Here is a 24,732-nt window from a genome sequence, read left to right on the forward strand (position 1 = left end):
CTGTATTTTGCACCAATCAGATTAATACTGGCACACTATAAATAAACAGAGTTTTCCACTCCAGTTAACTTCGCCTTGAAGAATCTCCCCTTCCACCCCTAATACTCCCCTTTTCTGATAGGGCAGCACGGTGGCCCAGTGGTTAGCATTGTTGCCTCACAGCAAGAACGCCGCTGGTTCAGCCACTCACCGTGCTGGTTGGCATTTCTGTGTGGAGTTTGCATGTTCTTCCCGTGTTTTCTCTGGTTTCCCCCGGGTTCCCCAGTTTCCTCCCACTGTCCAAAGACATACACCAAAAGCCAATTGACTATTCCAAATCAGCATCTTAAGACAACCCTTAAGGCTGATTTATTATTTTGCGTCAAGCGCACACATACCCTACTACACGTAACTACACGTCGCAACGACGCGTAGCGCAAGCCCTGTGATTGGTCAGCTTGGTAGCGCTGACGAGTGTGGGCAGGGCTGAGAGCCACGCAAGACCCATGGAGCGATTGTTTACAAGTGTGGAGTCCCATGAAAGAGCTCCGGATGGAAAGTTTTGTTTTGTGTTTACCTTATAATTAAAGTTGTTGCACGTCTGCCAGTTCCAAATGAGCGAGTTTGAGCCACTTGTACATTAAGGAAGCGTTCAGAAAAAACAAAACACCAGCGAAGAAACTTGACACAGAGGAACATTAACACCTCAGTGCCAACTAGCGTTTCGGAAGTGTTATTGTAGCGCAACAGAAACAGCGCGCAGAAGTATAAATGCACAGCTACACGTGTTGCATGCGCCGTGGGTCATGCCGATCACTTGACGCAGAAGTATAAACCAGGCTTTAGCCACACACTTTTCAGCAAGCTGACAAGCAGGAGAGTTCTCGAGACCTACCTGAGCTCAAACTCCCCTCTCCTTCTAATAGGAGGAAGCCCCGGGCTTGAGGATATTCAGAGCTCAAGGCTCTCTCCCGGGAGCCTTTATTAATCATCAGCTAAGTGTGAACTCTTGAAAAGTGATATACTGTTTAAAGCAATTAAGTCAATTAAGGACATGTAAAAGTCATGTATAAATAGTCATGTATGAATAGTTGATGACGTAAGAATAGTTGATGACGTAGCTCAAACAAACCTTTTACCAGTGCTGCCTTTCTGGATAGCAAGAATAACAGGATGTACTTTATGAAAAGAAAGTTTTTCAGCAATAAATATTCTGAATTTGCATTTCACATATTTATTCATATTAAGGGACACTACATCTGCACTTAATTACAATTTTTCCTCAACACAGGGACAGGAGAGCTTTCAGTTTTTGGAAATTGGAAACAAAGTTACAAAAATAAATTTTTTTTTTACTGTATGTTTCCTTAAAGGGAACCTATTATGGCCCATTTTGCAAGATGTAAAATAAGTTTCTGAAGTCCCTATAGTGTGTACAGTATGTGAAGCTTCAGCTCAAAGTACCCAACAGATAATGTTTTATAACTCTTTGAAACTGCCCCTTTTAGGCTTTGAGCCAAATTGTGCCATTTAGGTGACTGTCGCTTTAAATTTAAATGAGGTTGGCACTTTCGGACATCGTATATCTAATTTTACTTTTGAAGTGTGTCAGTCTGTCTCTCTCTCTCTCTCTCTCTCTCTCTCTCTCTCTCTCTCCTCTCTCTCTCTCTCTCTCTCTCTCTCTCTCTCTCTCTCTCTCTCTCTCTCTCCTCTCTCTCTCTCTCTCTCTCTCTCTCTCCTCTCTCTCTCTCTCTCTCTCTCTCTCTCTCTCTCTCTCTCTCTCTCTCTCTCTCTCTCTGTCAGTTTTGTAAGCTGCTTGTTTTCTTCTTCACCTCAGCAGTGGCTCCAGATTTCTCCAACAGTGTGCTGAAGGCGCAGACATTGGCTCGGCAGGGTGGAGATGTTTTGATTGAGTGCAGGCCTCGCATGTCTCCACGCGGGATGATCTCCTGGAGGAAGGGCAAGGAGGCCCTGCGAGAGAGCCACAGGTATTTTTACCAGACTATTTCCCTTTGTTTGCCGAGAACGAGTGCTTTATTAAAGTTATACAGACGGAGCAATATGATTCAGGTCAGGCGGAGGGTTGTTACTGATCAAAGGCTTGATTATTCACATCAAAACGTCTCAACACAACAGACGCTGCATTTGCATTTACTTGATCTAGAAATAAAAAAGAAGGAAAGAAAGAAAAAAAACAGAAAAGCATGAACAGTACTTGAACAATCAACCAACCACTGATCACTCAAACTGTGGATTTTAATACAGAGCCTTGTGATTAGGAGAAAAGTTTACTTTATGGAAGTGTTGACGAAGAACATTCATTTCTAATGTTATAAAGTTTTATTTGGTTAAAATATAACACTGATTTGGGTGACATGGTGGCTCAGTGGTTAGCGCTGTTGCTGCACAGCAAGAAGGTCGCTAGTTCAAGCCCCAGCTGGGTCAGCTGAAATTTCTGGGTGGAGTTTGCATGTTCTCCCCGTGTTGCCGTGGGTTTCCTCCGGGTGCTCTGGTTTCCCCCACAGTCTAAATTGGCAGTAGTGTACATGTGGGTGTGAATGCAAAAGTGTATGTGTGTTTCCCAGTGCTGGGTTGCAGCTGGAAGGGCATTCGCTGTGTAAAATATATGCTGGATAAGTTGGCGGTTCATTCCGTTGTGGCAACCTCTAATTAATAAAGAGACTAAGCCGGAAAGAAAATGAATGAATGAATAAATGAATAATACTGATGCATTATAAAAAATACAATAAATATAGCAAGTTCTTCTTAATTTCTTCTTTATTTTGAAAGAAACATATAATCATACACTATATTTATTGTATTACTTTTTTTAATGTAGCAATTTTGTCTGTTGTGGTACCATGGATTTATGTTTAAAAGTCAATAAGCAATGTATCTTAACGGACAAAGCGTCGAGCGCAAGTGATTTACATGTTAGGTCAATGTAAAGATGTGAATAGACATCCTGCGGCACAATTCGCATCAATGAGGCTGCACAAGTGAGGTGATTTGCGCAAATGAAGTGGCGCAAGTTGAACGTTTTGTACGTTTGAAGCGTGTATCACGAGAATCGCTCAAGTTGGAAAATCTGAACTTCAGCAAACATTCGTTTAGCATTAACCAATCAGGAGCTTTCTTTAGTACGGGTGTGATAATGAAATAGTGCCTGTTGTTGGTGTCCCGAGAGAACACCAACAACAGCTCAGCCGACACAGACAACAGCTCATCAAACTGGGCTTTGCTCAGTTGGAAGCACCGCTGAAAGCTTTCAATATCCAGGTGTAGTTTGGGGGAGTTGATGAACTTAGAAAGCTGGGTACACCTCTGAAACAATCTAATGGACTCAGACACAGCGCCGAACAAATCTACGCTGTTTTTCAGCCTTCCTAAAGGACATAAAGCACAACTGCAGTATTAATAAAATTCATGTTAGCCATTTAGAAACTAAGCTAGAGTCACCGGGCAGACAGAAGTGCAGTCCATGACGCGAATGAACAGCTATTGTGAAGCGAATTTGACGTGTGTGCCACATCTGGTATAAACCCAGCATAACAGTTAACTTTTATATGAATATAAAATAATGGAGATATTTCCATACATAATTAATAAACATAACCTATTGGAGAGGTGATACGTTGGCTCAGTGGTTAGCACTGTCACCTCACAGCAAGAAGGTCAACTGGTTCAAGTCCCGGTTGGGTCAGTTGTGGTACCATGGATTTAGGTTTAAAAGTCAGTAAGCAATGTGTCTTCACGGATGAAGCGTCAAGCGCAAGGGATTTACAAGTTAAGTCAATGGAAAGATGCAAATAGACATCCTGCGGCGCGATTCGCGTGAAGGAGGCGGCACGAGTGAGGTGATTTGCGCAAATGAAGTGGCGCAAGTTAAACGTTTTGTACGTGTGATGCGTGTCTCACAAGAATTGCTCAAGTTGGAAAATCTGAACTTCAGCAAACATTCGTGTAGCATTAACCAATCAGGAGCTTTCTCTAGTGGGGGTGTGACAATGAAATAGTGCCTGTTGTTGGTGTCCCGAGAGAACACCAACAACAGCTCAGCCGACACAAACAACAGCTCATCAATCTGGGCTTGGCTCAGTCGGAAGCACTGCTGAAAGCTTTCAATATCCAGGTGTAGTTTGGGGGAGTTGATGAACTTAGAAAGCTTGTTTCTGTGTGGAGTTTGCATGTTCTCCCTATGTTTGCGTGGGTTTCCTCCGGGTGCTCCAGTAAACTAAATTGTCCGTAGTGTAAGTGTGTGTGAATGTAAAAGTGTATGGGTGTTTTCCAGTAGTTGGATGCAGCTGAAAGGGCATTCACTGCATAAAACATATGCCGGAATAGTTGGCGGTTCATTCCGCTGTGGCAACCCCTGGAATAGAGACTAAGCCGATGGAAAATTAATGACTGAATAAACTTATTAGACAATATTACCGAAAATTTTAGGGATATACTTTGAAAGCATTAAAACATAAATTGTGCCTTCAATTAAAATGTTCTTGTTGAATCTGCATGTAGAAATGGTCTGAAAACTTGTCAGTCATTTCTGGATTTATTCATAAAGAGAAACATACAGTAGTAACACATATAGTGTGCGCTACTGTACAGTTTATGGTTCAAAGGTTTGAAATCAAGATTTATTTAACTAATTGTGGAAATGTTGAACGCATTTTAGCACATAACATTTTATTTGTGTATGTCTGTACATGGATTTTCAGCTTAAAATACCTATTCAAATGAGATACAAAACAAGACTTACATTCTGTTGTGTTCTACATGTATTTAACTAATTGTGGACATGTTAAACACATTCATTCATTCATTTTCTTTTCGGCTTAGTCTCTTTATTAATCTAGGGTCGCCACAGCGGAATGAACCGCCAACTTATCCAACATATGTTTTCTGCAGAAGATGCCCTTCCAGCTGCAACCCATCACTGGGAAACATCCATACACAATCATTCACACAGATACACTATGGACAATTTAGCTGACTATGGCAATTCACTTTTAGCGCATCTTCGACTGTGGGGGAAACCAGAGCACCCAGAAGAAACCCACGCGAACACGGAGAGAACATGCAAACTTCATACAGAAATGCCAACTGACCCAGCGACCTTCTTGCTGTGAGGCAAATGCGCTACCTACTTCGCCACCATGCAGCATGTTGAACACATCTTAAGATCAATTTTGCATAATATACTGCTCAAAAAAAAAAGGAAACACTTAAACAACACAATGTAACTCCACTCCAAGTGTTCTCTTTAATTTTTTTGCAGTTTACTTAATTTCATAAATATTTTATTTCATAAATATTCATAAAATGTTTTACAAACATGACATATTTAAAAAAAGAAAGTAAATTAATTGAAATTTCTAATAATCAAAGAATATTTAGAAAAAAATGTCATGATTTCCCTTATAGTATTGAGCAGTGCGACTAATTTCAATAATAATTCTTTACAAATGAAGAAATTGTGCTGAAAACGTATCTTTGCATCACAGAAATAAATTCCATTTTTAAAAAATTTACAACAATCATTGTTAAATTATAATACTATTTTAGAATTTTACTCTTATTACTACATTCTTAATCAAATGAATGAGCATGATAGTTGTCTTTCATAAACACCACCCATAATAAAGTTATGAGGAAGTGTCCATTTAAATTACCAAATGAAACAAAACTTTGTCCTAAAAGTTACCTAAAGCTTGCCTCCGTTGAAATACATCAGAATATTAACATAAATAGTCTGGAATAGTGATGAAAATAAACATTATATTTACGATATATCTAACAATTTATGTATTAAAACTTGCAGCTTTACCGACCCATTCAAAATCTGATCTCATGCGACAGCACCTGAAAACAGCCCTGAACCTCCTCTGTTACTCGCTGGTAATGCCTCCAGATCAAGGACTCGAGTTTAAATAGGTTTTTCTAATGCATGTAAGGCAGTGCATCCTAGAATTCTCATTAGCATACACTTTAGATGAATCCATAGAGGAATTAAGCAGGATAGCATCGCGAGCAGCACTGAACTCTTGAGTCTGGAGCCGCCGTAAGAAAATCATTAGTGGCCATCAGTGTCCATCAGCCCTGTGCGAACATCCACCCACCATCTCCAGCTCTGGAGGAGAGGGACAGGGGCTCTCATTAAACACCGCTTTCCTGGCTTCTTCTGTAATGACCATGTGGGGAAAAAAGAAAATGTTGCTTTCATTTCTTGGCCAATTCTGCTTTCATAATGTAGTGCTTGTTGGAAATCTGCTGACTCCACTCTGTAAATATGATTGTTGCCTTTTAAAGTTTCCAGCTTTTCACATGTGTACATAAATAAATAGAAGGCACACAAATGTATTCATATGCAGAAACGTTCTTCTGCCAATTTTTTTAGCAGAATGGCAAAACATAGTTATTGTACATATAATGGCTGGACTTTTTTTGAACAACAGAGTTATAAATCGGCAACAACTTTATACCTTTTCACATAAACTATGGTTATCAATTAACAAAACTTCACTTCTGGCGCTTGTTAACTAATCTGGTTAACGATGGAGGCATGGGTTGATCGCAAAGATCGAAAAAAAAATGCGCCGTGCTTTTCATAAATGACAAATAATATGTGTTTTCAATCACAAGAGACTTATTTTAGGTCTGAAATGCCGAAATACAGATTAGTAGTAGCAGAACGTTACATTATGGTTACTAAAGTAACCCTTCGTTCCCACGTCTATGGACCACACGTGGAGGTTCCACAGATCTGAGCGAGGGTGCCAGATGGTGCCCTGTCCCTGAGAGAGTAGGTCCTTTCTCAAAGGGACCGCGCCAGGGGGGGCCGTCCCGAGGAGGGAGAGTTCTGATATCCAAGTCCGGTTAGGCCAGGGGGCGCAACTAGCAAGACCTGCTCCTCGTCCTCCCTGACCTTGCACAGAAACTGCGCGAGTAGTCTCACTGGGGGAAACGCATACTTACGCATGCCCCAAGACTCGGGGTGGAGTCGCCATTCTCCCGGGGAAGGAGCTGCCGTGAGAGCCCGTTGGCCGCATGGTTGAGCCCATCTGGGGTGTGAATAGAAAGCAGCGACATCAGCCGCGTATGACTCCAGAGGAGCAGACGGTGAGCGAGCTGAGACATGCGGCGGGAGCGTATACCCCCCATACAGATGGTATACGCTACCGCAGCCGTGCTGTCCATCCTGACCAGCACGTGTTGCCCCCTCAGCGCCGAGGCGCAGAGCGAGAAACACTGCCAACAGCTCTAGGCAGTTGATATGCCAATGCAGCTGGGTTTTCTTCCACACGTCCGCAGCAGCATGCCCGCCACACACGGCCCCCCAACCCGTACTGGAGGCATCTGCCGAAACGACAACATGCCTGGACGCCTGACCTAGGGGCACTCCGGCCCATAGGAAGGAGGGGTCCTTCCAGGGGGTCAGGGTGCGGCGACACAGCGCAGTGACAGTCATTCGGTGTGTGCCCGCGTGCCATGTGCGTCTGGGGACCCGATTGTGAAGCCAACGCTGTAGTGGTCTCATATGGAGCAATCCGAGCGGTGTGGCCGCGGCTGCGGATGCCATATGCCCCAGGAGCCTCTGAAAAGATTTCAGGGGGACCACCTTCTTTCTGTCGAACTCGCTCAGACAGTTCAGCATTAGCTCGGCGCATTCTAGAGAGACACGCCATCATGGTGATCGAGTCCAGCTCCAACCCGAGAAAGGAGTTGCTCTGCACGGGGGCGAGCTTGCTCTTTTCTCGGTTGACCTGAAACCCCAACGGGCGGAGGTGCCGAAGCACCTTGTATCTGTGCATAATCACTTGCTCCCGAGAGTGGGCTAAAATCAGCCAGTCATCGAGATATTTGAGCATGCGGATGCCTGCGAGCCAAAGGGGCATGGGGGCACCCTCCGCGAGCTTGGTGAAATACTGAGACAGAGAAAGCCCAAAGGGGAGGACCCGTACTGCCATGCTCGACCTTCTGCAACTGCAAACCGCAGTTTTTTGCCGTGGAAGTATGGAGACATGGAATACGCGTCCTTCAGGTCTATTGCTGCAAACCAATCCCGAGGACGAACGCATCGGGTGATGCGCATCTGCGTAAGCATTCTGAAGCGCAGCCTGTGAAGGCAGCGGTTCAAAACGTTCAGATCTAGGATTGGTCATAGCCCACCGCTCTTTTTTGGGCACGATGAAGTGCGGGCTGTAAAACCCGCGCTCCATCTCGGCTGGAGGAACCGGCTCGATTGCATCCTTCGCCAGGAGGACAGCAATCTCCTCTCACAAGACAGGTGCGGACGCAGGGCTGACCCTGGTGAAATACACACCCGTGAACCTGGAAGGCCTTTTCTCAAACTGAATCACATCTGATCGTATGGATGAGCCATTGCGATGGGCTGGCCCGCGCTAACCAGAGCCCCCGCAAGTGGTCCCACCCGCACGATCGCTGACGTGCCAGCGGCGGGGCAGCGTGGAGTGAGTGGGCTCACCCGGGGAGCGTTGGGGTCCCACGGCAGAACAGGAGACGAGATGCTCACGTCTTGCACCCAAACTCCAGAGGAGGGGCTGGGAGAGAAAGGAGACCGTTCTCTCGCGCTCCATAAGCCATTGGCGAAACGCACCGATCCTGCGAGCTGGAAGGCATAGTGTCCCAGACTGGCAGTGTTCGGGCGGTCACATCCGGTGAAGGGAAAAAATGCTCTTTCATTGAGGATTTGATGCCGTCTTTTTTTTTTTTTTTTTTTTTTACGCCGTTAAATGAAGAGCCCCGCCCTCCAGCGGGGAAAGAGCAAATTCCCTCCTCCCCAGATGGCCCGTCTCAGGGACGCTTCGTGGTCGGTTTACCGAACTTAGTGGTGGGTGGGGGACGCTGGTTGCCCGCGCAATGCTCGGCGCAGCCACTTGGCTGGAGGCACAGGCGGGTTCAGCGGAGCAAAAGCTGCAGGCGAGCGTCCTCGGCAAAAGGCAGTGGATGTGGATGGCTCGGCGGGGGGGGAGCGGTCATACAATCCCGCCGATAGAGATATCGGCCATCGCCTCCGACTGCTCCATCACTGGCCTGAATTCCTGGGTGAATTCACCTGCGGTGTCGCCGAACAGGCCAGCCTGGGATATGGGTGAGTTAAGAAAGCGAACTTTGTCAACAACACGCATAATCACCAGGTTTAGCCTGAATGGCATTCCTGGATCACGGATGTGATCATCGTCCTTCCCAGGGCCCACACAGCCGACTTTTTTTTTTTTTTTTTTTTTTTTAAGAGCATAGTCGGTTGCGGTGCGGAGCTTATGCTCAGTCCTGGGTTGGAACCATCCTCGCGCTGCTGGCTGCGTCTTTATAGCATGACTGATTGTCATTGATGCCAGCTGTGCACGCTGACACCGCCAACTCATTCAACCAACTCAGATGATTGGTTTCTGACAAAATTCCCATAGTGGAAGTTTCCACATAGCATTGGAGTTCCCCATCCGAAGGGGAACAACCCTTTACAGTTCATGAAATACACCACGGTTGTCTGTGAAAAGAGTAATAATCATAAGTATGATCTGATAACGTGCTTGCTTCATACAGTAATTGGGTTCATAGTTAGACATTTTGTGCTGTCCGTAATTGTACTTTTGCGCATGCGAGTCAGTTTAGGAACAGGATCTGTTCACACTGCAAATCTGATATTGGACACATTTATAACAGCAGTGTGAACAGCCATGCAAAAAAATCAGATCTGAGAAAAAATCAGATTTGAGCACTAAGCCTCGCAGTGTGAACGTAGCCTTAGTTGATGAACTATTTGAATCGTTCACAGTTGTTGTTGTTTTTTTTTTGTCAAATAATCACACTGTAGATTGAACGTTCATTCATTCATTTTCTTTTGGCTTAATCCCTTTATTAATTAGGGGTCACCACAGCGGAATGAACCGCCAACTTATCCAGCATATGTTTTACGCAACGGATGCCCTTCTAGCTGCAACCCAATATTGGGAAACATCCAGACACACTCATTCACACTCATACACTACGGACAATTTAGCCTACCCAATTCACCTATACCGCATGTCTTTGGACTTGTGGGGGAAACCGGAGCACCCGGAGGAAACCCATGCGAACACGGGGAGAACATGCAAACTCCACACAGAAATGCCAGCTGATCATGCTGCCCGTAGATTAAACATATACTACATATGTGCGAGGCCGTTTTCACAAAACCACATATTCATACATTAGTTTACACAATTAAAAACTACATTTCTATAAAACAACTTGCATTTTGAAACTTTCTTAGACACCTAAAAAAAAGTGCAGCAAAAGGTTTTAGTTGAAAAGACTGCCATTAGCATACGTTGACATTTTTAGAAAAGAAAAAAACAATTTCTTCCACGTGATCATCCACTCGATGGCAGTGTAATTTTGGTCTTTCTAGAGTAAAAACCATTGAAGATAATAACACAAGACCTGAAATCACATGCCTGCTGCAAGCTCTTATGTCAGCACGCTTCCATTTCTAAAAATGATTCTAAACTCTTGCAAACATAGGCATCTCAATTAAACGAGCTGTGTTTGCCATGATGGTGGGAGCAAATTTTTTTCTTTTACTTCAGCAGCGCTGTGATGAAGAGTACTGCATAGTGAAAGGTCACGGTGTAAATGAAGCACATCTTATGCTCTTCTCTTCACTATTTTTCATAGCTTTGGCCCCTGCACTACAATTAATAAAAGCAGCATGAAACTAATTCTCATTTTTTCCTTCTTCTCTTCTAACAGAATAGGAATAACATGAATATATGTGGTCTAAAATAATTGTTATGTATGATGCAGTTAGACGTGTTTACGGGATTTTATTGGAAATTATGTATAACTGTACACTCCCTAACAAAAGTCTTGTTGTCGATCCCAGTTGTAAGAGCAACAAATAATAACTTGACTTCTAGTTGATCATTTGGAAAAGTGGCAGAAGGTAGATTTTTCTGATGAATCTGTTGAACTGCATCCCAATCATCACAAATACTGCAGAAGACCTATTGGAACCCACATGGACCCAAGATTCTCACAGATATCAGTCAAATTTGGTGGAGGAAAAATCATAGTTTGGGGTTACATTCAGTATGGGGGCATGTGAGAGATCTGCAGAGTGGATGGCAGCATCAACAGCCTGAGGTATCAATACATTTTTTGTGCTGCTTATTACATTACAAACCAGAGGGGAGGGCAAATTCTTTAGCAGGATGGCGCTCCTTCTCATACTTCAAACTCCACATCAAAGTTCAGTTCCAGAAAGCAAAGAAGGTCAAGGTGCTCCAGGATTGGCCAGCACAGTCACCAGACATGAACATTATTGAGCATGTTTGGGGTAAGAGGAAGGAGGAAGCATTGAAGATGAATCCAAAGAATCTTGATGAACCACGACTATTTGAGTCATTGCAGAGATGTATGGATGCAGTCCTCCAAGCTCGTGGGAGTCATACACAATATAATATTTTTTTTCCACTGCACCATGACTTTATATTCTATACTGTACATTATTTCTGTTAAGTGACAATACTTTTGTCTAAGCAAAGTCAGACCTTACTGTCCTAATTAAATAATTAATAATCAAGGCATGAACATGAAAACAGAAAGATCTGACTGATGGAAAAGTAGCCAACAGATAGCAGAATATAGAAGAGGGCTTGAAATCAGTCTACTTCTCTAATAAATTCTTGGTTTTACGATTCTTTTATGGTGCTCATTTGTCATTTTGGAGCCTGGCGATTTTACAATAAAACATGGCAAGGATATCTTTCAAAAAAATCACCTTTTGTGTTTCACAGAATAAAGAAAATAATACGGATCTGAAATAGACCTAAAGGTGATTAAATAATGACAAAATCTTGCAGAACTGTTTGGCAGAAACCAGCAAAAGAAAATCATGGCCCTAATGTGTATTGTTATGCAGTGTTGAATGTCTTTGATAGTGAAATTTGAAAGTGCTGAAGAAAAACATTAAAGAGAGAAACTGTCAGCATAAAGTGAATATTTCAGAAGAAAGGGGAAAATATCTGAGGGCTTTATTAATTAAATATATTTTACTGTGAAATATGTTTGGCCTTTTAAAGTTTTATTTACTAAGAAAAGACATCAAATACTCAATAATCTGTGATGCACTGCATTCTGTTCATTTACGATTTCCTTTCTTTTCTTTTTATTTATGCTTTTGAATTGCATTTGGGGATTTTTGATCTCTGCTTCAATAATTTCCAATGTTTAAAAGTTTAACAGAGCAACTTAATATTAATATTGTTTTAGTTCAAAACTGTATATGTTCTGTGTTGATCATGCACAAAATCCAGCTGCTAATATTTACATATTTCTGTCTATGTACAGTTGAAGTCAGATTTATTAGCCCCCGCTTTGAATTTTTTTTCTTTTTTAAAATATTTTCCAAATGATGTTTAACAGAGCAAAGAAATTTTCACAGTATGTCTGATAATATTTTTTCTTCTGGAGAAAGTCTTATTTATTTTATTTTCGCTAGAATAAAATCAGTTTTTAATATTTTAAATATCTAGTCAAATATTATTTACTGTCATCATGACAAAGATAAAATAAATTAGTTATTAGAAATGAGTTATTAAAACTATTACGTTTAGATATGTGTTGAAAAAATCTTCTCTCCGTTAAACAGAAATTGGGGAAAAAATAAACAGGGGGGCTAATAATTCAGGGGTGCTAATAATTCTGACTTCAACTGCATATATTATTGGTAAGACTTTATGGTCTTTATGGACTTGATGGTTCGTTTGTTGAATTTAAGTTACATTGCATCTACATGCCAACTAATTCTCATTAGATTATAAGTAGAATGTTATGTTGGGGTTAGGGTTAGTGTAAGTTGACATGTACTTGCAAAGTTTCTTATTGTCAGTTAAATGTCTGTTGAAAGAGCATATCAACAGATATTAAGCAGACAGTCTGCTAATACTTAAATGGACCATCAAAATAAAGTGTTATCGTCTTTATTATAGGCACTAATTCTCACACTTAACTGGATATTGGCTGTTTGTTAGTACTTAAAAAGTACATATTCTGCATGATCTTATACATCTCTGAATCTACGCAATTCCTAAACCCACTACTACCTTAATAATAACAAACAAGCAGCAAATTGGGAGTTTTATGGACTAAAATTAATGTTCTGTACAAAAAGCGTGACCATTATTTCTTATGCAATATGTAGTTTCTTTTTGGTGATTACATTTTTATTGATTTTACATGTGAGTGGTCACAGCATCTTTAAACTTTCTTTTCAAAAAAACAATATACAGTAGATCCACTTCTCAACATCCCCCACCACCCAGCGGTGCAAAAGTCAATGTCATCCCACAAATAAAATTGCAATAAAGACAAATATCTAACAGAAAATATATACGTACATACAGTTGAAGTTAGAATTATAAGCCCCCCTGAATTATTACCCCACCTGTTTATTTTTCCCCAATTTTTTGTTTCACGGAGAGAAGACTTTTCAACACATTTCTAAACATAATAGTTTTTTCAACTCATTTCTAATAACTGAATTCTTTTATCTTTACCATGATGACAGTAAATCATATTTGACTAGATATTTTTTAAGATACTAGGATTCAGCTTAGTGACATTTAAAGGCTTAACTAGGTTAATTAGGTAGGGTAATTAGGCAAATAATTGTATATCAATGTTTTTTTTTCTGCAGACAATCGAAAAAAAAAATTAAGCTTAAAGGGGCTAATAATATTGACCTTAAAATGTTTATCAAAAAATATAAAACCAATTTTATTCTAGCTAGAATAAAACAAATAAGACTTATTTGAAACTACTTGTAGAAATAAGACATACTGTGAAAAATTCCTTACTCTGTTAAACACCATTTAGGAAATATTTAAAAAAGAAAACAAAATTCAAAGGAGGGGGGGCTAAAAATTCTGACTTCAACTGTATAAACATGAAATACATATACATTAAACACAACCATAACAGTCAATAATATCACAGAAAATAATACACACATGCATTCATACATACATACATATACACGTACATATATACTCACACATACACACATAGATCATCAGAGATTTAAAGATTCAGGTTGTAGCACATTAGTTTCTACTATCCATAAGTCTTTCTGCCAGTTTATTTGCAGCCACTTTCCATGCATCAAGAGTTGAGGCTCTACCTTTATTCTGGCTGTTAAAAGTTCTATCAATACTATATCATAACACTGAAATAGCAGAATAAATAAAAAATGCGGAGGGAGCCTCACTATGTTTAATTGCAGAGCTAGATTTTCAGCATCAAAACTTGTCAAAGAAAAGATCAAGGTCCCATAATGCATTTTAATTTTGTACAGTATATGAAACAAAAAACTACTACTGGCAAAAGCTACTGGCAACTGTTTATTAATAGATATCTACAGTATACAAATGCAGAGATGGCAAAAATACACACATCCTTTACTCAGATAGAAGTAAAGATACGCATGTTTAAAACGACTCTGGTAAAAGTTGAAGTACTGACTATACTTTTGTACTCAAGTAAAAGTAAAGAAGAACAGCCTCAAAAAATGCACTTAAGTAAAAAGTATCTATTACTAATTCCTGTTTTAGTTTCATGCTGGCAGCTATACCTCACATCTTATCAATGAATTTATACAAAATAACAAACATACTTTTCTGATTTTGATGTAAAATTTGTTGCTAATTTTCAACAGGAAAGTAGTCAAGCAGCATCACACTCTGCAATATTGCAAAACAACACTGCTCAAAAATCTGGGCATCATCATCCTGACACAAACTCACAGCGTAGTTTTGCTGCTTTTTAACAGCTGCCATTAATGTCCATTCATACACTCAAAAAAATGAGGCCTGCTTCTTTACAAATAATAAACGTCTTCAATTAACAATTAATTTTGTCCAAAACATTTGTTTTTCTATTTGTTTTTCTTTACTATTTTGGGCATTCGGCTTAAGCTGCTTCATTTTCTTCTCAACTAAAATAAAAAATATCCCATGTTTTCAGCGTTTCTTTGTTTTTTCAGAGTATTGTGGATATTTTCTTTCATGGATATAGTCATTAATGCTGTTAATGCACATGTTGTTAATACAACATACACAGATGCAAATACAGCCTCCAAAATTGTTGCATTCACTTTTTTTTCATGTGATAAATACCTTATACTTTTTATTATCATTTTATTCAAAAATCATTCAGTGTTAATAGTTTTGATGATAAAATATTAGATAAACTAATTTAAATGAAGACTACAGTCAAACAGTAAAAATTCTGTATAAGGAAATAGGAATTAAATAAATCTTAATGCATACAGCATTCATAAAGGATTTAACTGTTTTAGTACTAACTGTACAAATATTGACAAAAAAGCACAGGATTGTTAAAAAAAACAACGGTATTAGATTGAAAGATCAGAAAAGCCTGACCATGGTCGGAAGTGGACAAAAGACAGAAATTTGAACGAGAATGTGTCTAATTTACCTGTGATCCGATCGACTCAAATGCAGCTTATTCCCCGGTGTAAGCAGGGCAGCTTCAGTCATGTTTACATTGCCAACTCCCTCTGTCTTATCCACTTTAGTCATCCTTATGTAATGTGAAACGACGCTGGACAGGGAAGTGAGGATCCAAACACAGGTTTTATTAACAGATTGGTCAGGCAAGCAAAGGTCAACACAGGAGCAAACAGATGTATACAGGCAATCCAGAATTGTAGTAAATAACCAGGCAAATGGTCAAAGGCAGGAAGCAGACAACATAAACAAACAAATAAGGCAAGGATCAAAAACACGGGAAAGCAAGACAAGGAAAACTGTTCACTAACAGTATAACGACTCAGCAATGAGGGTGTCAGAGTGAGCTGTATATATACGAGTGTAATCAGTCCATGAGCAGCTTCAGCTATGAGAGTCTAATCAATGGAGACTTGGAGCAGGTGTGGGTGGGTGTTGCATGACTGGATCTTGTAGTCCATATATTGGCAGATTTGTAGTTCGTTAGCGAGTGGTGATCGTGACACCTTGCCTTTTTTGTGTTAAGCTTTGCAAACTAGCCTGCATACATGCTATTATATAGATACACCAAACACATGAAAACGAAAGTAACGACCGTGGTTTAAAAATGTAATGAGTAGAAAGTACAGATATTTGTGTAAAAATGTAAGAAGTAAAAGTAAAAGGTTGTCAGAAAAACAAATAGCGGAATAAAGTACTGATACCAGAAAAATCTACTTAAGCACAGTAATGAAGTCTTTCTACTCATTCCTTCCCATCTCTGCAAAAATGAGACATGCATTAAAAACTCAGTATTAAAAACAGTATTTAATTGCAGTTTGTTTTATAATAGAATTTGAAATATGTAATATGTGAATCTGAAACCTCATAATGCTCTGTATAATTGTGTAATGATGTATTTTTGTTTACATCCTATTGCCTATTGATCTGCATGGCTAGACTAAAGTTTATTGATCTTCAGTGTAATGTAATAACTGTTTTTATGCTCGTTTATATGGATGGATGGCGTTGTGTGGCTTTGATCATGTTGCTTTGTTGTCTAGAGTCTCTGTGCTGGATAATGGCAGTCTCCGGATATCCAACATCACCAAACTGGACGCTGGTCTTTACACATGCGTGGCCAGAAACCAATTTGGAGTGGCAAGCAGTGCAGGCACACTCGTGGTAAAAGGTATGATGGGAATTCAAAAAATTTTATAAGGTTATAAAAGATTTCTATTTACAGTTAATGTTGTTTTAATCCATTTAAAAATCGTAAAAATGTATCAGGGTATCCACAAAAAATATTAAACACCTCATCTGTTTCAACATTGATAATAAAAAAATGTTTCTTTAATCAGTGTATTAAAATGAATTCTGAAAGATCATTTAACACTGAAGATGGCTGAAAGTTCAGGGTTGAATCACAGGAATAAAATACATTTGAATAAAAGTACTTTTAAAATGAAAGTAATTGAAATTAAAATAAATGCAATCTTTAAGTCTTGTCTTTTGACATCTCATTCAAATGGGCTGTACAATATAGCGTTTCAGTATTGATATCGCAATGTGATCATTTGCAGTAGTCAAATTGCAAGATATGGAATATTGAGTCTGGATTATAATCTATCATTCGCATGTGTTTTTGAGGCCTGTTGACTGTATTATAATTTTAAAAGTGTTCAAGCATAAGGAATTGTATCGTTTGTAACTTTAATAATGATGAATTGTATTAAATGATTTGTATTTTTATTATTTAATTACTGCAACTGAATGTTGTGAGACTGTTTATTGCAACTGTATCTTTTTCTTTATTGTATTTATTTTAAGCTTGTAGATTGTTTTTTAGATTTTATGCAGATACGTTCCCCTTACAAAATCATCCCAATCAATCTAAAATTATAAATTCTTTCCGAATAGACATCATCGGGTCATCTGGTGGAATTGTATTTATATCGCAATATATAATCGCAGAACAACAAAATATCACAATGTTAGATTTTTCCAATATTATGCAGCCCTATTATGCATACATTAATGCATTATGTGTTCATTGTAGTGCATTGAGAATGGATGTTTATTCTTGTAACAGTTTTTATGTTCATTTATCAAATGATACAACATAAGGTTGTTTATAAGGCATTATGCATTAGGAATTTTGTCAATAATGTTTCATATTTGATTCAAAGATACAATCTTGTTGAGTACTTAAGAAAAATCCTTCGACCCCAAACCTTTGAATTGTACTATATACAATAGCATCATTTACTGCATCATGCAGTATAATGTTTATACTGCCTTTACCACTATTAAAGTAAAACCCAAGCTTCCCATCTCTAGTGAGCCAGTTCTCCCTGTAGGCCAGGGTGTCAATTTCAGTTCCTGGAGGGCCGCAGCCCTGCACAGTTTAGTTCCAACCCTGCTTCAACACACTTACCTGCAGGTTTCAAACAAGCCTGAAGGACTCAATTAGTTTGATCAGGTATGTTTAATTAGCTTTGTAACTAAACTGTGCAGAGCTCCGGCCCTCCAGTAACTCAGTTTGACACCTGTTCTGTAGGCAGAGTACACAAACTGTTGTGTACCCCAAACCACCAGGGCCCCCCTTGGTATAAAATAAAATATATTTACATGAACTGTGCAATAAATATTTTTTATTTAATTATTTTTTTCATTTCTTTCTTCCTTCCTTCAGTCAGTGGTTTCACTATGAAAGTGTTAAAAAAATGTCTGTATTCTGTTCCTTCCATGAAGGAATGCCATGCCATACGTCATTGCAATGTATACAGTAGCTACTCTGTAATAATGTCTTGTCCCACGCGATCAATTTGTGATGGGACAAGTTTTTGCAATTTTTAAGTGGATTGAACATAAAACAATTAAGTTCTCTCCAAAGTCTTCAAGAATTGTGTTGATTCAGCTCATTTTAAATAATTAGTTTGAACAAACAGCAAAAATATTTTATTAGTGTATGCAACTAACCTCTAAATCAGTAGACTCATGTAACATTGCATGACTGTAGGATGACAGTCTCTGATCAGCTTCTGTACAGTGATAGGAGTGGGAATTAACTGTTTGTAAACTGACAATTTTTTCTTGTGAAGTGTAAACATTCCTTTGATCCTTACATCTTTTTTTGGATCAATGGTGAAGATTTTTAGCATGTGTAGAATGTTCAATCTCTGAATCTAACCAAAATTCAACTGGTCAAACTGGCAGTGAGCGAGATTACACAGACCAAAACAAAGACAGATATTTAGACATGGAAAGCACATTTTCAAAGGAGAATAATTAGCTGTAGCACTGTTTTACAGATAAACATGTACAGTTGAAGTCAGAATTATTAGCCCCCATTGAGTTTTTTTTTCCTTTTTTTTTATATTTCCCAAATTATGTTTAACAGAGCAAAGAAAATTTCACGGTATGTCTGATAATATTTTTTCTTCTGGAGAAAGCCTTATTTGCAGTTTTTAATTTTTCAAAAACCATTTTAAGGTCAAAATTATTAGCCCTTTTTTCGATAGTCTACAGAACAAACCATCATTATACAATAACTTGCCTAATTACCCTTACCTGCCTAGTTAACCTAGTTAAGCCTTTAAATGTCACTTTAAGCTGTATAGAAGCTAGTGTTTTTTAAAATATCTAGTCAAATATTATTTACTGTCATCATGAAATAAAATAAATCAGTTATTAGAAATGAGTTATTAAAACTATAGAAATGTTTAGAAATGTGTTGAAAAAATCTTTTCTCCGTTAAACAGAAATTGGGGGAAAAAAATAAACAGGGGGGCTAATAATTCAGGGGATCTAATAATTCTGACTTCAAATGTATGTTAACTGTATGCTTTAAATATCAGTAAACATATAATGGTATTTTTAGGCTTCAGAACAGTCAGAAAACTTACACAAGGCACCTTTTAATGAGCATAAACAGTTAGCCTAACTGGCTAGGAAAGTAATCAAATGCTTTTAATTATGGATGTGTGTAATCAGTCTTCAAGTAAGGCATCTGTTATTTAATGTTAATCAAACAAGAGAGAGAGAGGCATTAATAAGAAGCATTGAATATTACTCTTCACTGAACAGCTACAGTAACTTTAACAAGAATCAACATACAGTATATTTAATTATATTTAATGTGAAGAAAACATGTGATTTGATTTAATTTGATGAAAAGATACATAAAACTATTAGTTTAAATAGGTTAAATTGTTTAATGTATTTAATTTTTTTTACTATTTTACTTTTTTATAATTTGTAACGTACTTTTTTAATTATTTTACTGATTGTTTCATCTCACTGTTTGTCAACTCTGACACCACTTAAGTTATTTAAACGTTTTTTATGTTCTTCTATTTTCCTTTATTGTTTCTGCCCCAATTATTCTAGGATTTAGACAGGAAGTGAAGAACGAGTGGGAGAGAAAGGGGGTGGTTTTGGTGTTATTTGGGGATTTATTTATTAATGCACCAATGGTGTCCTCCTGAGTTTTGTTTTGGGCCCCTAGAAGTCTAGAATCAGCTCTGATCTCCATACTCTCTAGATGAACTATGCTTGTGGTTAATGAGGAATTGATTTATTCAGCGAGCGTTGGAGATCCATGATATGTGTGGGAATGTGTGTGCTGTGTTTCATTAGAGCTTAAATCCATCTAAAACAGCCTTTTTTTGCAACTCTGTGAATTCTTCATCCGTTTGTCAGGGTTGTGTGAATAATGCCAGGTTCCTATTAGTACAGCAGTTTCTTGGTTTTTGAAACTGGCTCTCCCGAACTGTCTGATTTCCTTTCCAATTTTCATGTACACGAGAGCCTGGATCCTCAATGCATGTTCATTTGACATGTTAATTCACAAACAGTTTAAGTAGAAACTGCTCCAGAAATATTCACGTGTTTGCCGTATTAAAGAGACAGAACTGTGCCAGACGTTCACAGCACAGAGAGTGATAAAGCATGAATAATTCAACACAAGGGAATCCAGAGATTACTAATCAGTGCTAACTCATCTCCTCTATTAAAGCGGAACCGGCGGCTTTTATTAATACACAATATTGCACATTTTTGTCATCTTGACCCTTTTCTTTGACTTGCCTTAATTCAACTTCATCTGCGGAATATTATAAAGGTGGGATGAAATATTTTCATATGTATTTTGACATCTTGTGCCCAGATGCAATTAAGAAGAGTTTTACTTGATGCTTTATAATGTAGACAGACAGACAGACAGACAGACAGATTTATTTATTTATTAGTAGTAGTTGTTGTTGTTGTAGTAGTAGTATTTATTTATTATTATTAGTAGTAGTAGTAGTAGTAGTATTTATTTATTTATTAGTAGTAGTAATATTTATGTTTGCATTATTAGTAGTAGTAGAAGTATTTATTTATTAGTAGTAGTAATATTTATGTTTGCATTATTAGTAGTAGTAGAAGTATTTATTTATTAGTAGTAGTAATATTTATGTTTGCATTATTATTAGTAGTAGAAGTATTTATTTATTAGTAGTAGTAATATTTATGTATGTATTGTTGTTATTATTATTATTAGTAGTAGTAGTAGTAGTAGTAGTAGTAGTAGTAATATTTATAATAATTATAATTATTATTATTAGTTGTAGTAGTATTTATTTTTTTTTAATTAGTAGTAGCATTAGTAGAAATATTTATGTATTTATTATTAGTATTATTATTATTATTGGTTGTTGTAGTAGTAGTAGTAGTATTTATTTATTTATTATTATTATTAGTTGTAGTAGTAGTAGTAGTAGTGATATTTATTTATTTATTAGTAGTAATATGTATGTATTTATTATTATTATTAGTAGTAGTAGTAGTTGTAGTAGTATTAGTAGTATTTATTTATTCATTTATTTATTATTAGTAGTAGTGATAGTAGTATATATTTATTTATTTTGTTAGTAGTAGTAGTAAAAAATAATATTATTTATTTATTATTAGTATTAGTAATAGTAGCATTTATTTATTTAGTAGTAGTAGTAGAAGTATTTATTCATTTATTTATTTATTAGTAGTAGTAGTAATAGTGGTATTTATGTATTTATTTATTATTATTATCAGTAATAGTAATATTTATTTAGTAGTAGTAGTAGCATTTTATTCATTTATTTATTGATTGATTTATTAGTAGTTATAATAGTAGTATTTATGTATTTATTTATTTATTATTATCAGTAGTAGTAGTATTTATTTATTTATTAATTTATTTATTATTATTATTAGTAGTAGTAGTATTTTTATTAGTAGTAGCAATAGTAGTAATATTTATGTATTTATTATTATTATTAGTAGCAGTAATAGTAGTATTTATTTATTGATTGATTGAATGATTGATTTATTAGTAGTTGTAATAGTAGTATTTATGTATTTATTTATTTATTTATTTATTATCAGTAGTACTAGTATTTATGTTTTATTTAATTATTATTATTATTAGTAGTAGTAGTAGTAGTAGTAGTAGTAGTATTAAGAGTAGTAGTAGTGTTTATGTATTTATTTAGTATTAGTAGTAGTAGTAGTATTTATTTATTTATTTAATATTATTAGTAGTAGTAGTAGTATTCATGTATTAAAATATTATTATTATTATTATTATTTTATTATTTTGAGAATGATTGTCTTGTACAAGAGGCCATAACAATATCTTGGACACTTTAGTTAACCGATTTGTTCATAAAGTATGAAGAAACAGAACAGGGAGGTATGTTCTAGGTCTAATTCTAGTGGGTAATCATCTTGCGTTGTTCGTATATATATTTTAACATATATAATGTGGTTAAAGCAAGAATTTCAGATATTGAAAGGAACAATTTAGCCATTTCAGATTTCTTGAGGGATTCAGTGTTTTATAATGGAGACAGTTGTGCTTTTACAAGGCACAATTTCAGTCTATTGATGAAAAACTAAGAGCATAGTGACATCTAGTGGTGCTAGAATTGTGCTACAACAGCACTTGTTAACCTGTCTTCATCTACTGACTGTTTTCAAGAGGTCAACGGCTATCATGTTTTTCAATACAATGCCGTTTTATGCATCAGGCTACTATTATGTGCAATTATAAATGCAGTTTCTCTCATTGTCATTTCAGAACCAACCATCATAATGTCTAAAGCCACCCAGCTGGACGTCACAGTTGGAGAGAGTGTTGTTATCCCATGTCAGGTGTCACGTGACCCTTCACTGGATGTCAGATTCACCTGGTTTTTCAATGAACAGCTGATCAACTTTGGAAGCCATGGGGGATACTTTGAAAAAGTTGGTGGGGTATGTGCAGCTCCTTTATTCATTCATTCATTTTCCTTGTCCCTTATTTATCAGGGGTCGCCACAGCGGAATGAACCACCAACTTATCCAGCATATGTTTTATACAGCTGATGCCCTTCCACCTGCAACCCACTGCGAAAGCAGCTCTTTTAGCATATTTTAATAATATTTTAATGTTAATTTGTTTTTATTTTTTTATTAAATAGAAAGAAAGCAAAGAAAAACAAATCCTGGTGACACATGACTGCTATTTTAAGCTTCTTGCTGCTCATGATGAGCTAGTTCAAGCTTTTTTAGTTTGTTTGCCAACACATGACCAGCAAGAACCAGGCAATCAGCTCATAACCAGCAAGAAGCAGCTTAAACCAGCAGCCATGTGTCAAAACTTGTGTCAAAACTAGCATATGCAGTTCTTTCAGCATCATAATCTAAAACAGAGATGCCCAAACTAGGGCCTGGGGCCCAAAGTTGGCCCATGTTAACTTTTGATTTGGCCTACCACCCTATCTGAGAATGGGTTATGTATAGATTATCATTTCAAATTTTATGTACAATTTTATGTTTGTTTTATTGTTAAGCTACAAAAAGCTATCTGAAATTAAATGCTTCGATTTAAATGGTGTAAATACATCAGATTTGAAATGTATATGCGACGGACTTTGGTGAGTGAATCAAGGCAAAGGCAGTTTCTGCTTGACTACTGTGTTCCGCAATAAACTGTACTGTGTTATAATGTGATTGTTTTTATTGCATTAAGTTATCATTTAAAAAGTTATACTGCATTATTTAATACAATCTTTTCTATTTGTTTTTTATTATGAAATGAATTAGGAAATTACCTATGGCAAATTTAATGTAAAATTGTTTTGGTATATTTATCTTCAGCCCATGGCTATCAATGATATTTGATTTTTTGCCAATCATACGAAAAGGTTTCGACACCCCTGATCTAAAAGAAGACTACGAAACAAATCTGAGTGTCGTTGTGTTTTTATGGTTTTCTCACAGGCCTCTGCTGGAGACATTATGATCCGTAACATTCAGCTAAGACATGCAGGAAGATACACATGTGCCGTACAGACTAAAGTGGACAGTGCGTCTATAGCAACAGATGTTGTGGTACGAGGTAATGGTTTCTAAACCAAATTTCACACACGTAAACCAACTAGGTCAAAAATATATATACATTATGTACACTGTAAAACCCAGCAGTCAATTTAATCAAATAAAAATGAGTGTTGTGAACTCAAAATTGACTGAAAGTTAATTCTACTCATTTGAAAAGAGTTTTGAACTCAGTGTTGAAGGTAATGAGTTAATTAAATAGCTCCTAACTTTAACTTAAATGAAGCAAGTTCACAGTACTCATATAGATTAGTTCTATAACTCCAAATGGTTTGTTGCAGTCGGTTTCCTCAAACGGTTTGTGTTGCCTTAACTTATTGGGTTTTACAGTGTACAGTATGCTATATATACATTGGTGTGAAAAAGTGTTTGCCCACCTACTGTTTTTCAGTGTTTCACCCTAAATCTTATAATTGATTGGGTATAAATAACTAATAATATAATATAATACATTTTTAGAGCCAAAAGTGAGTGTATTTCTTAAAGATTTTTTTATTAATTTCTCTGCAGGTCCCCCTGACCCTCCACTAGACATCAGAGTTGATGAAGTGACAGAGACGTCATCGTTTGTGTCCTGGAGTCCAGGCCCTGATAACCACAGTCCTGTTTTTGCCTACAACATTCAGATCAGAAGCCCATTCTCTCTCGGATGGCAGGCAGCCAAAACAGGTGTGCAAGAATTTAGTTTATATTCAAATGCACATTTTATCCTAATGATCTGCGAGTGTTGTTAGATGTTAGTTGCTGTTACTGTTGTTTAGTCATTTAATGATTTTCATGTTTGTTTGTTTTTTACTTTTGTCTTGGTGATATTTCATTTCCGAATCTTCAGAACAAT

The 24,732-nt window shown here is 37.2% G+C and overlaps 1 protein-coding gene across 1 annotated transcript in view; it reads left to right on the forward strand.

Moving 5' to 3' along the window:
• The window catches only part of cntn3a.1 (contactin 3a, tandem duplicate 1), a 177,233-nt gene that overhangs the window by 129,482 nt on the left and 23,019 nt on the right, over positions 1–24,732 (forward strand). The window contains exons 11-15 of the mRNA XM_056449420.1: positions 1,817–1,967; positions 16,553–16,680; positions 22,594–22,769; positions 23,778–23,895; positions 24,405–24,563. Of these exons, the coding sequence (XP_056305395.1) occupies positions 1,817–1,967; positions 16,553–16,680; positions 22,594–22,769; positions 23,778–23,895; positions 24,405–24,563 (732 nt within the window). The remainder of the gene's footprint in view (positions 1–1,816; positions 1,968–16,552; positions 16,681–22,593; positions 22,770–23,777; positions 23,896–24,404; positions 24,564–24,732) is intronic.

The sequence above is a fragment of the Danio aesculapii genome, chromosome 23 (assembly GCF_903798145.1).
Source record: "Danio aesculapii chromosome 23, fDanAes4.1, whole genome shotgun sequence".
Lineage (NCBI taxonomy): Eukaryota > Metazoa > Chordata > Actinopteri > Cypriniformes > Danionidae > Danio > Danio aesculapii.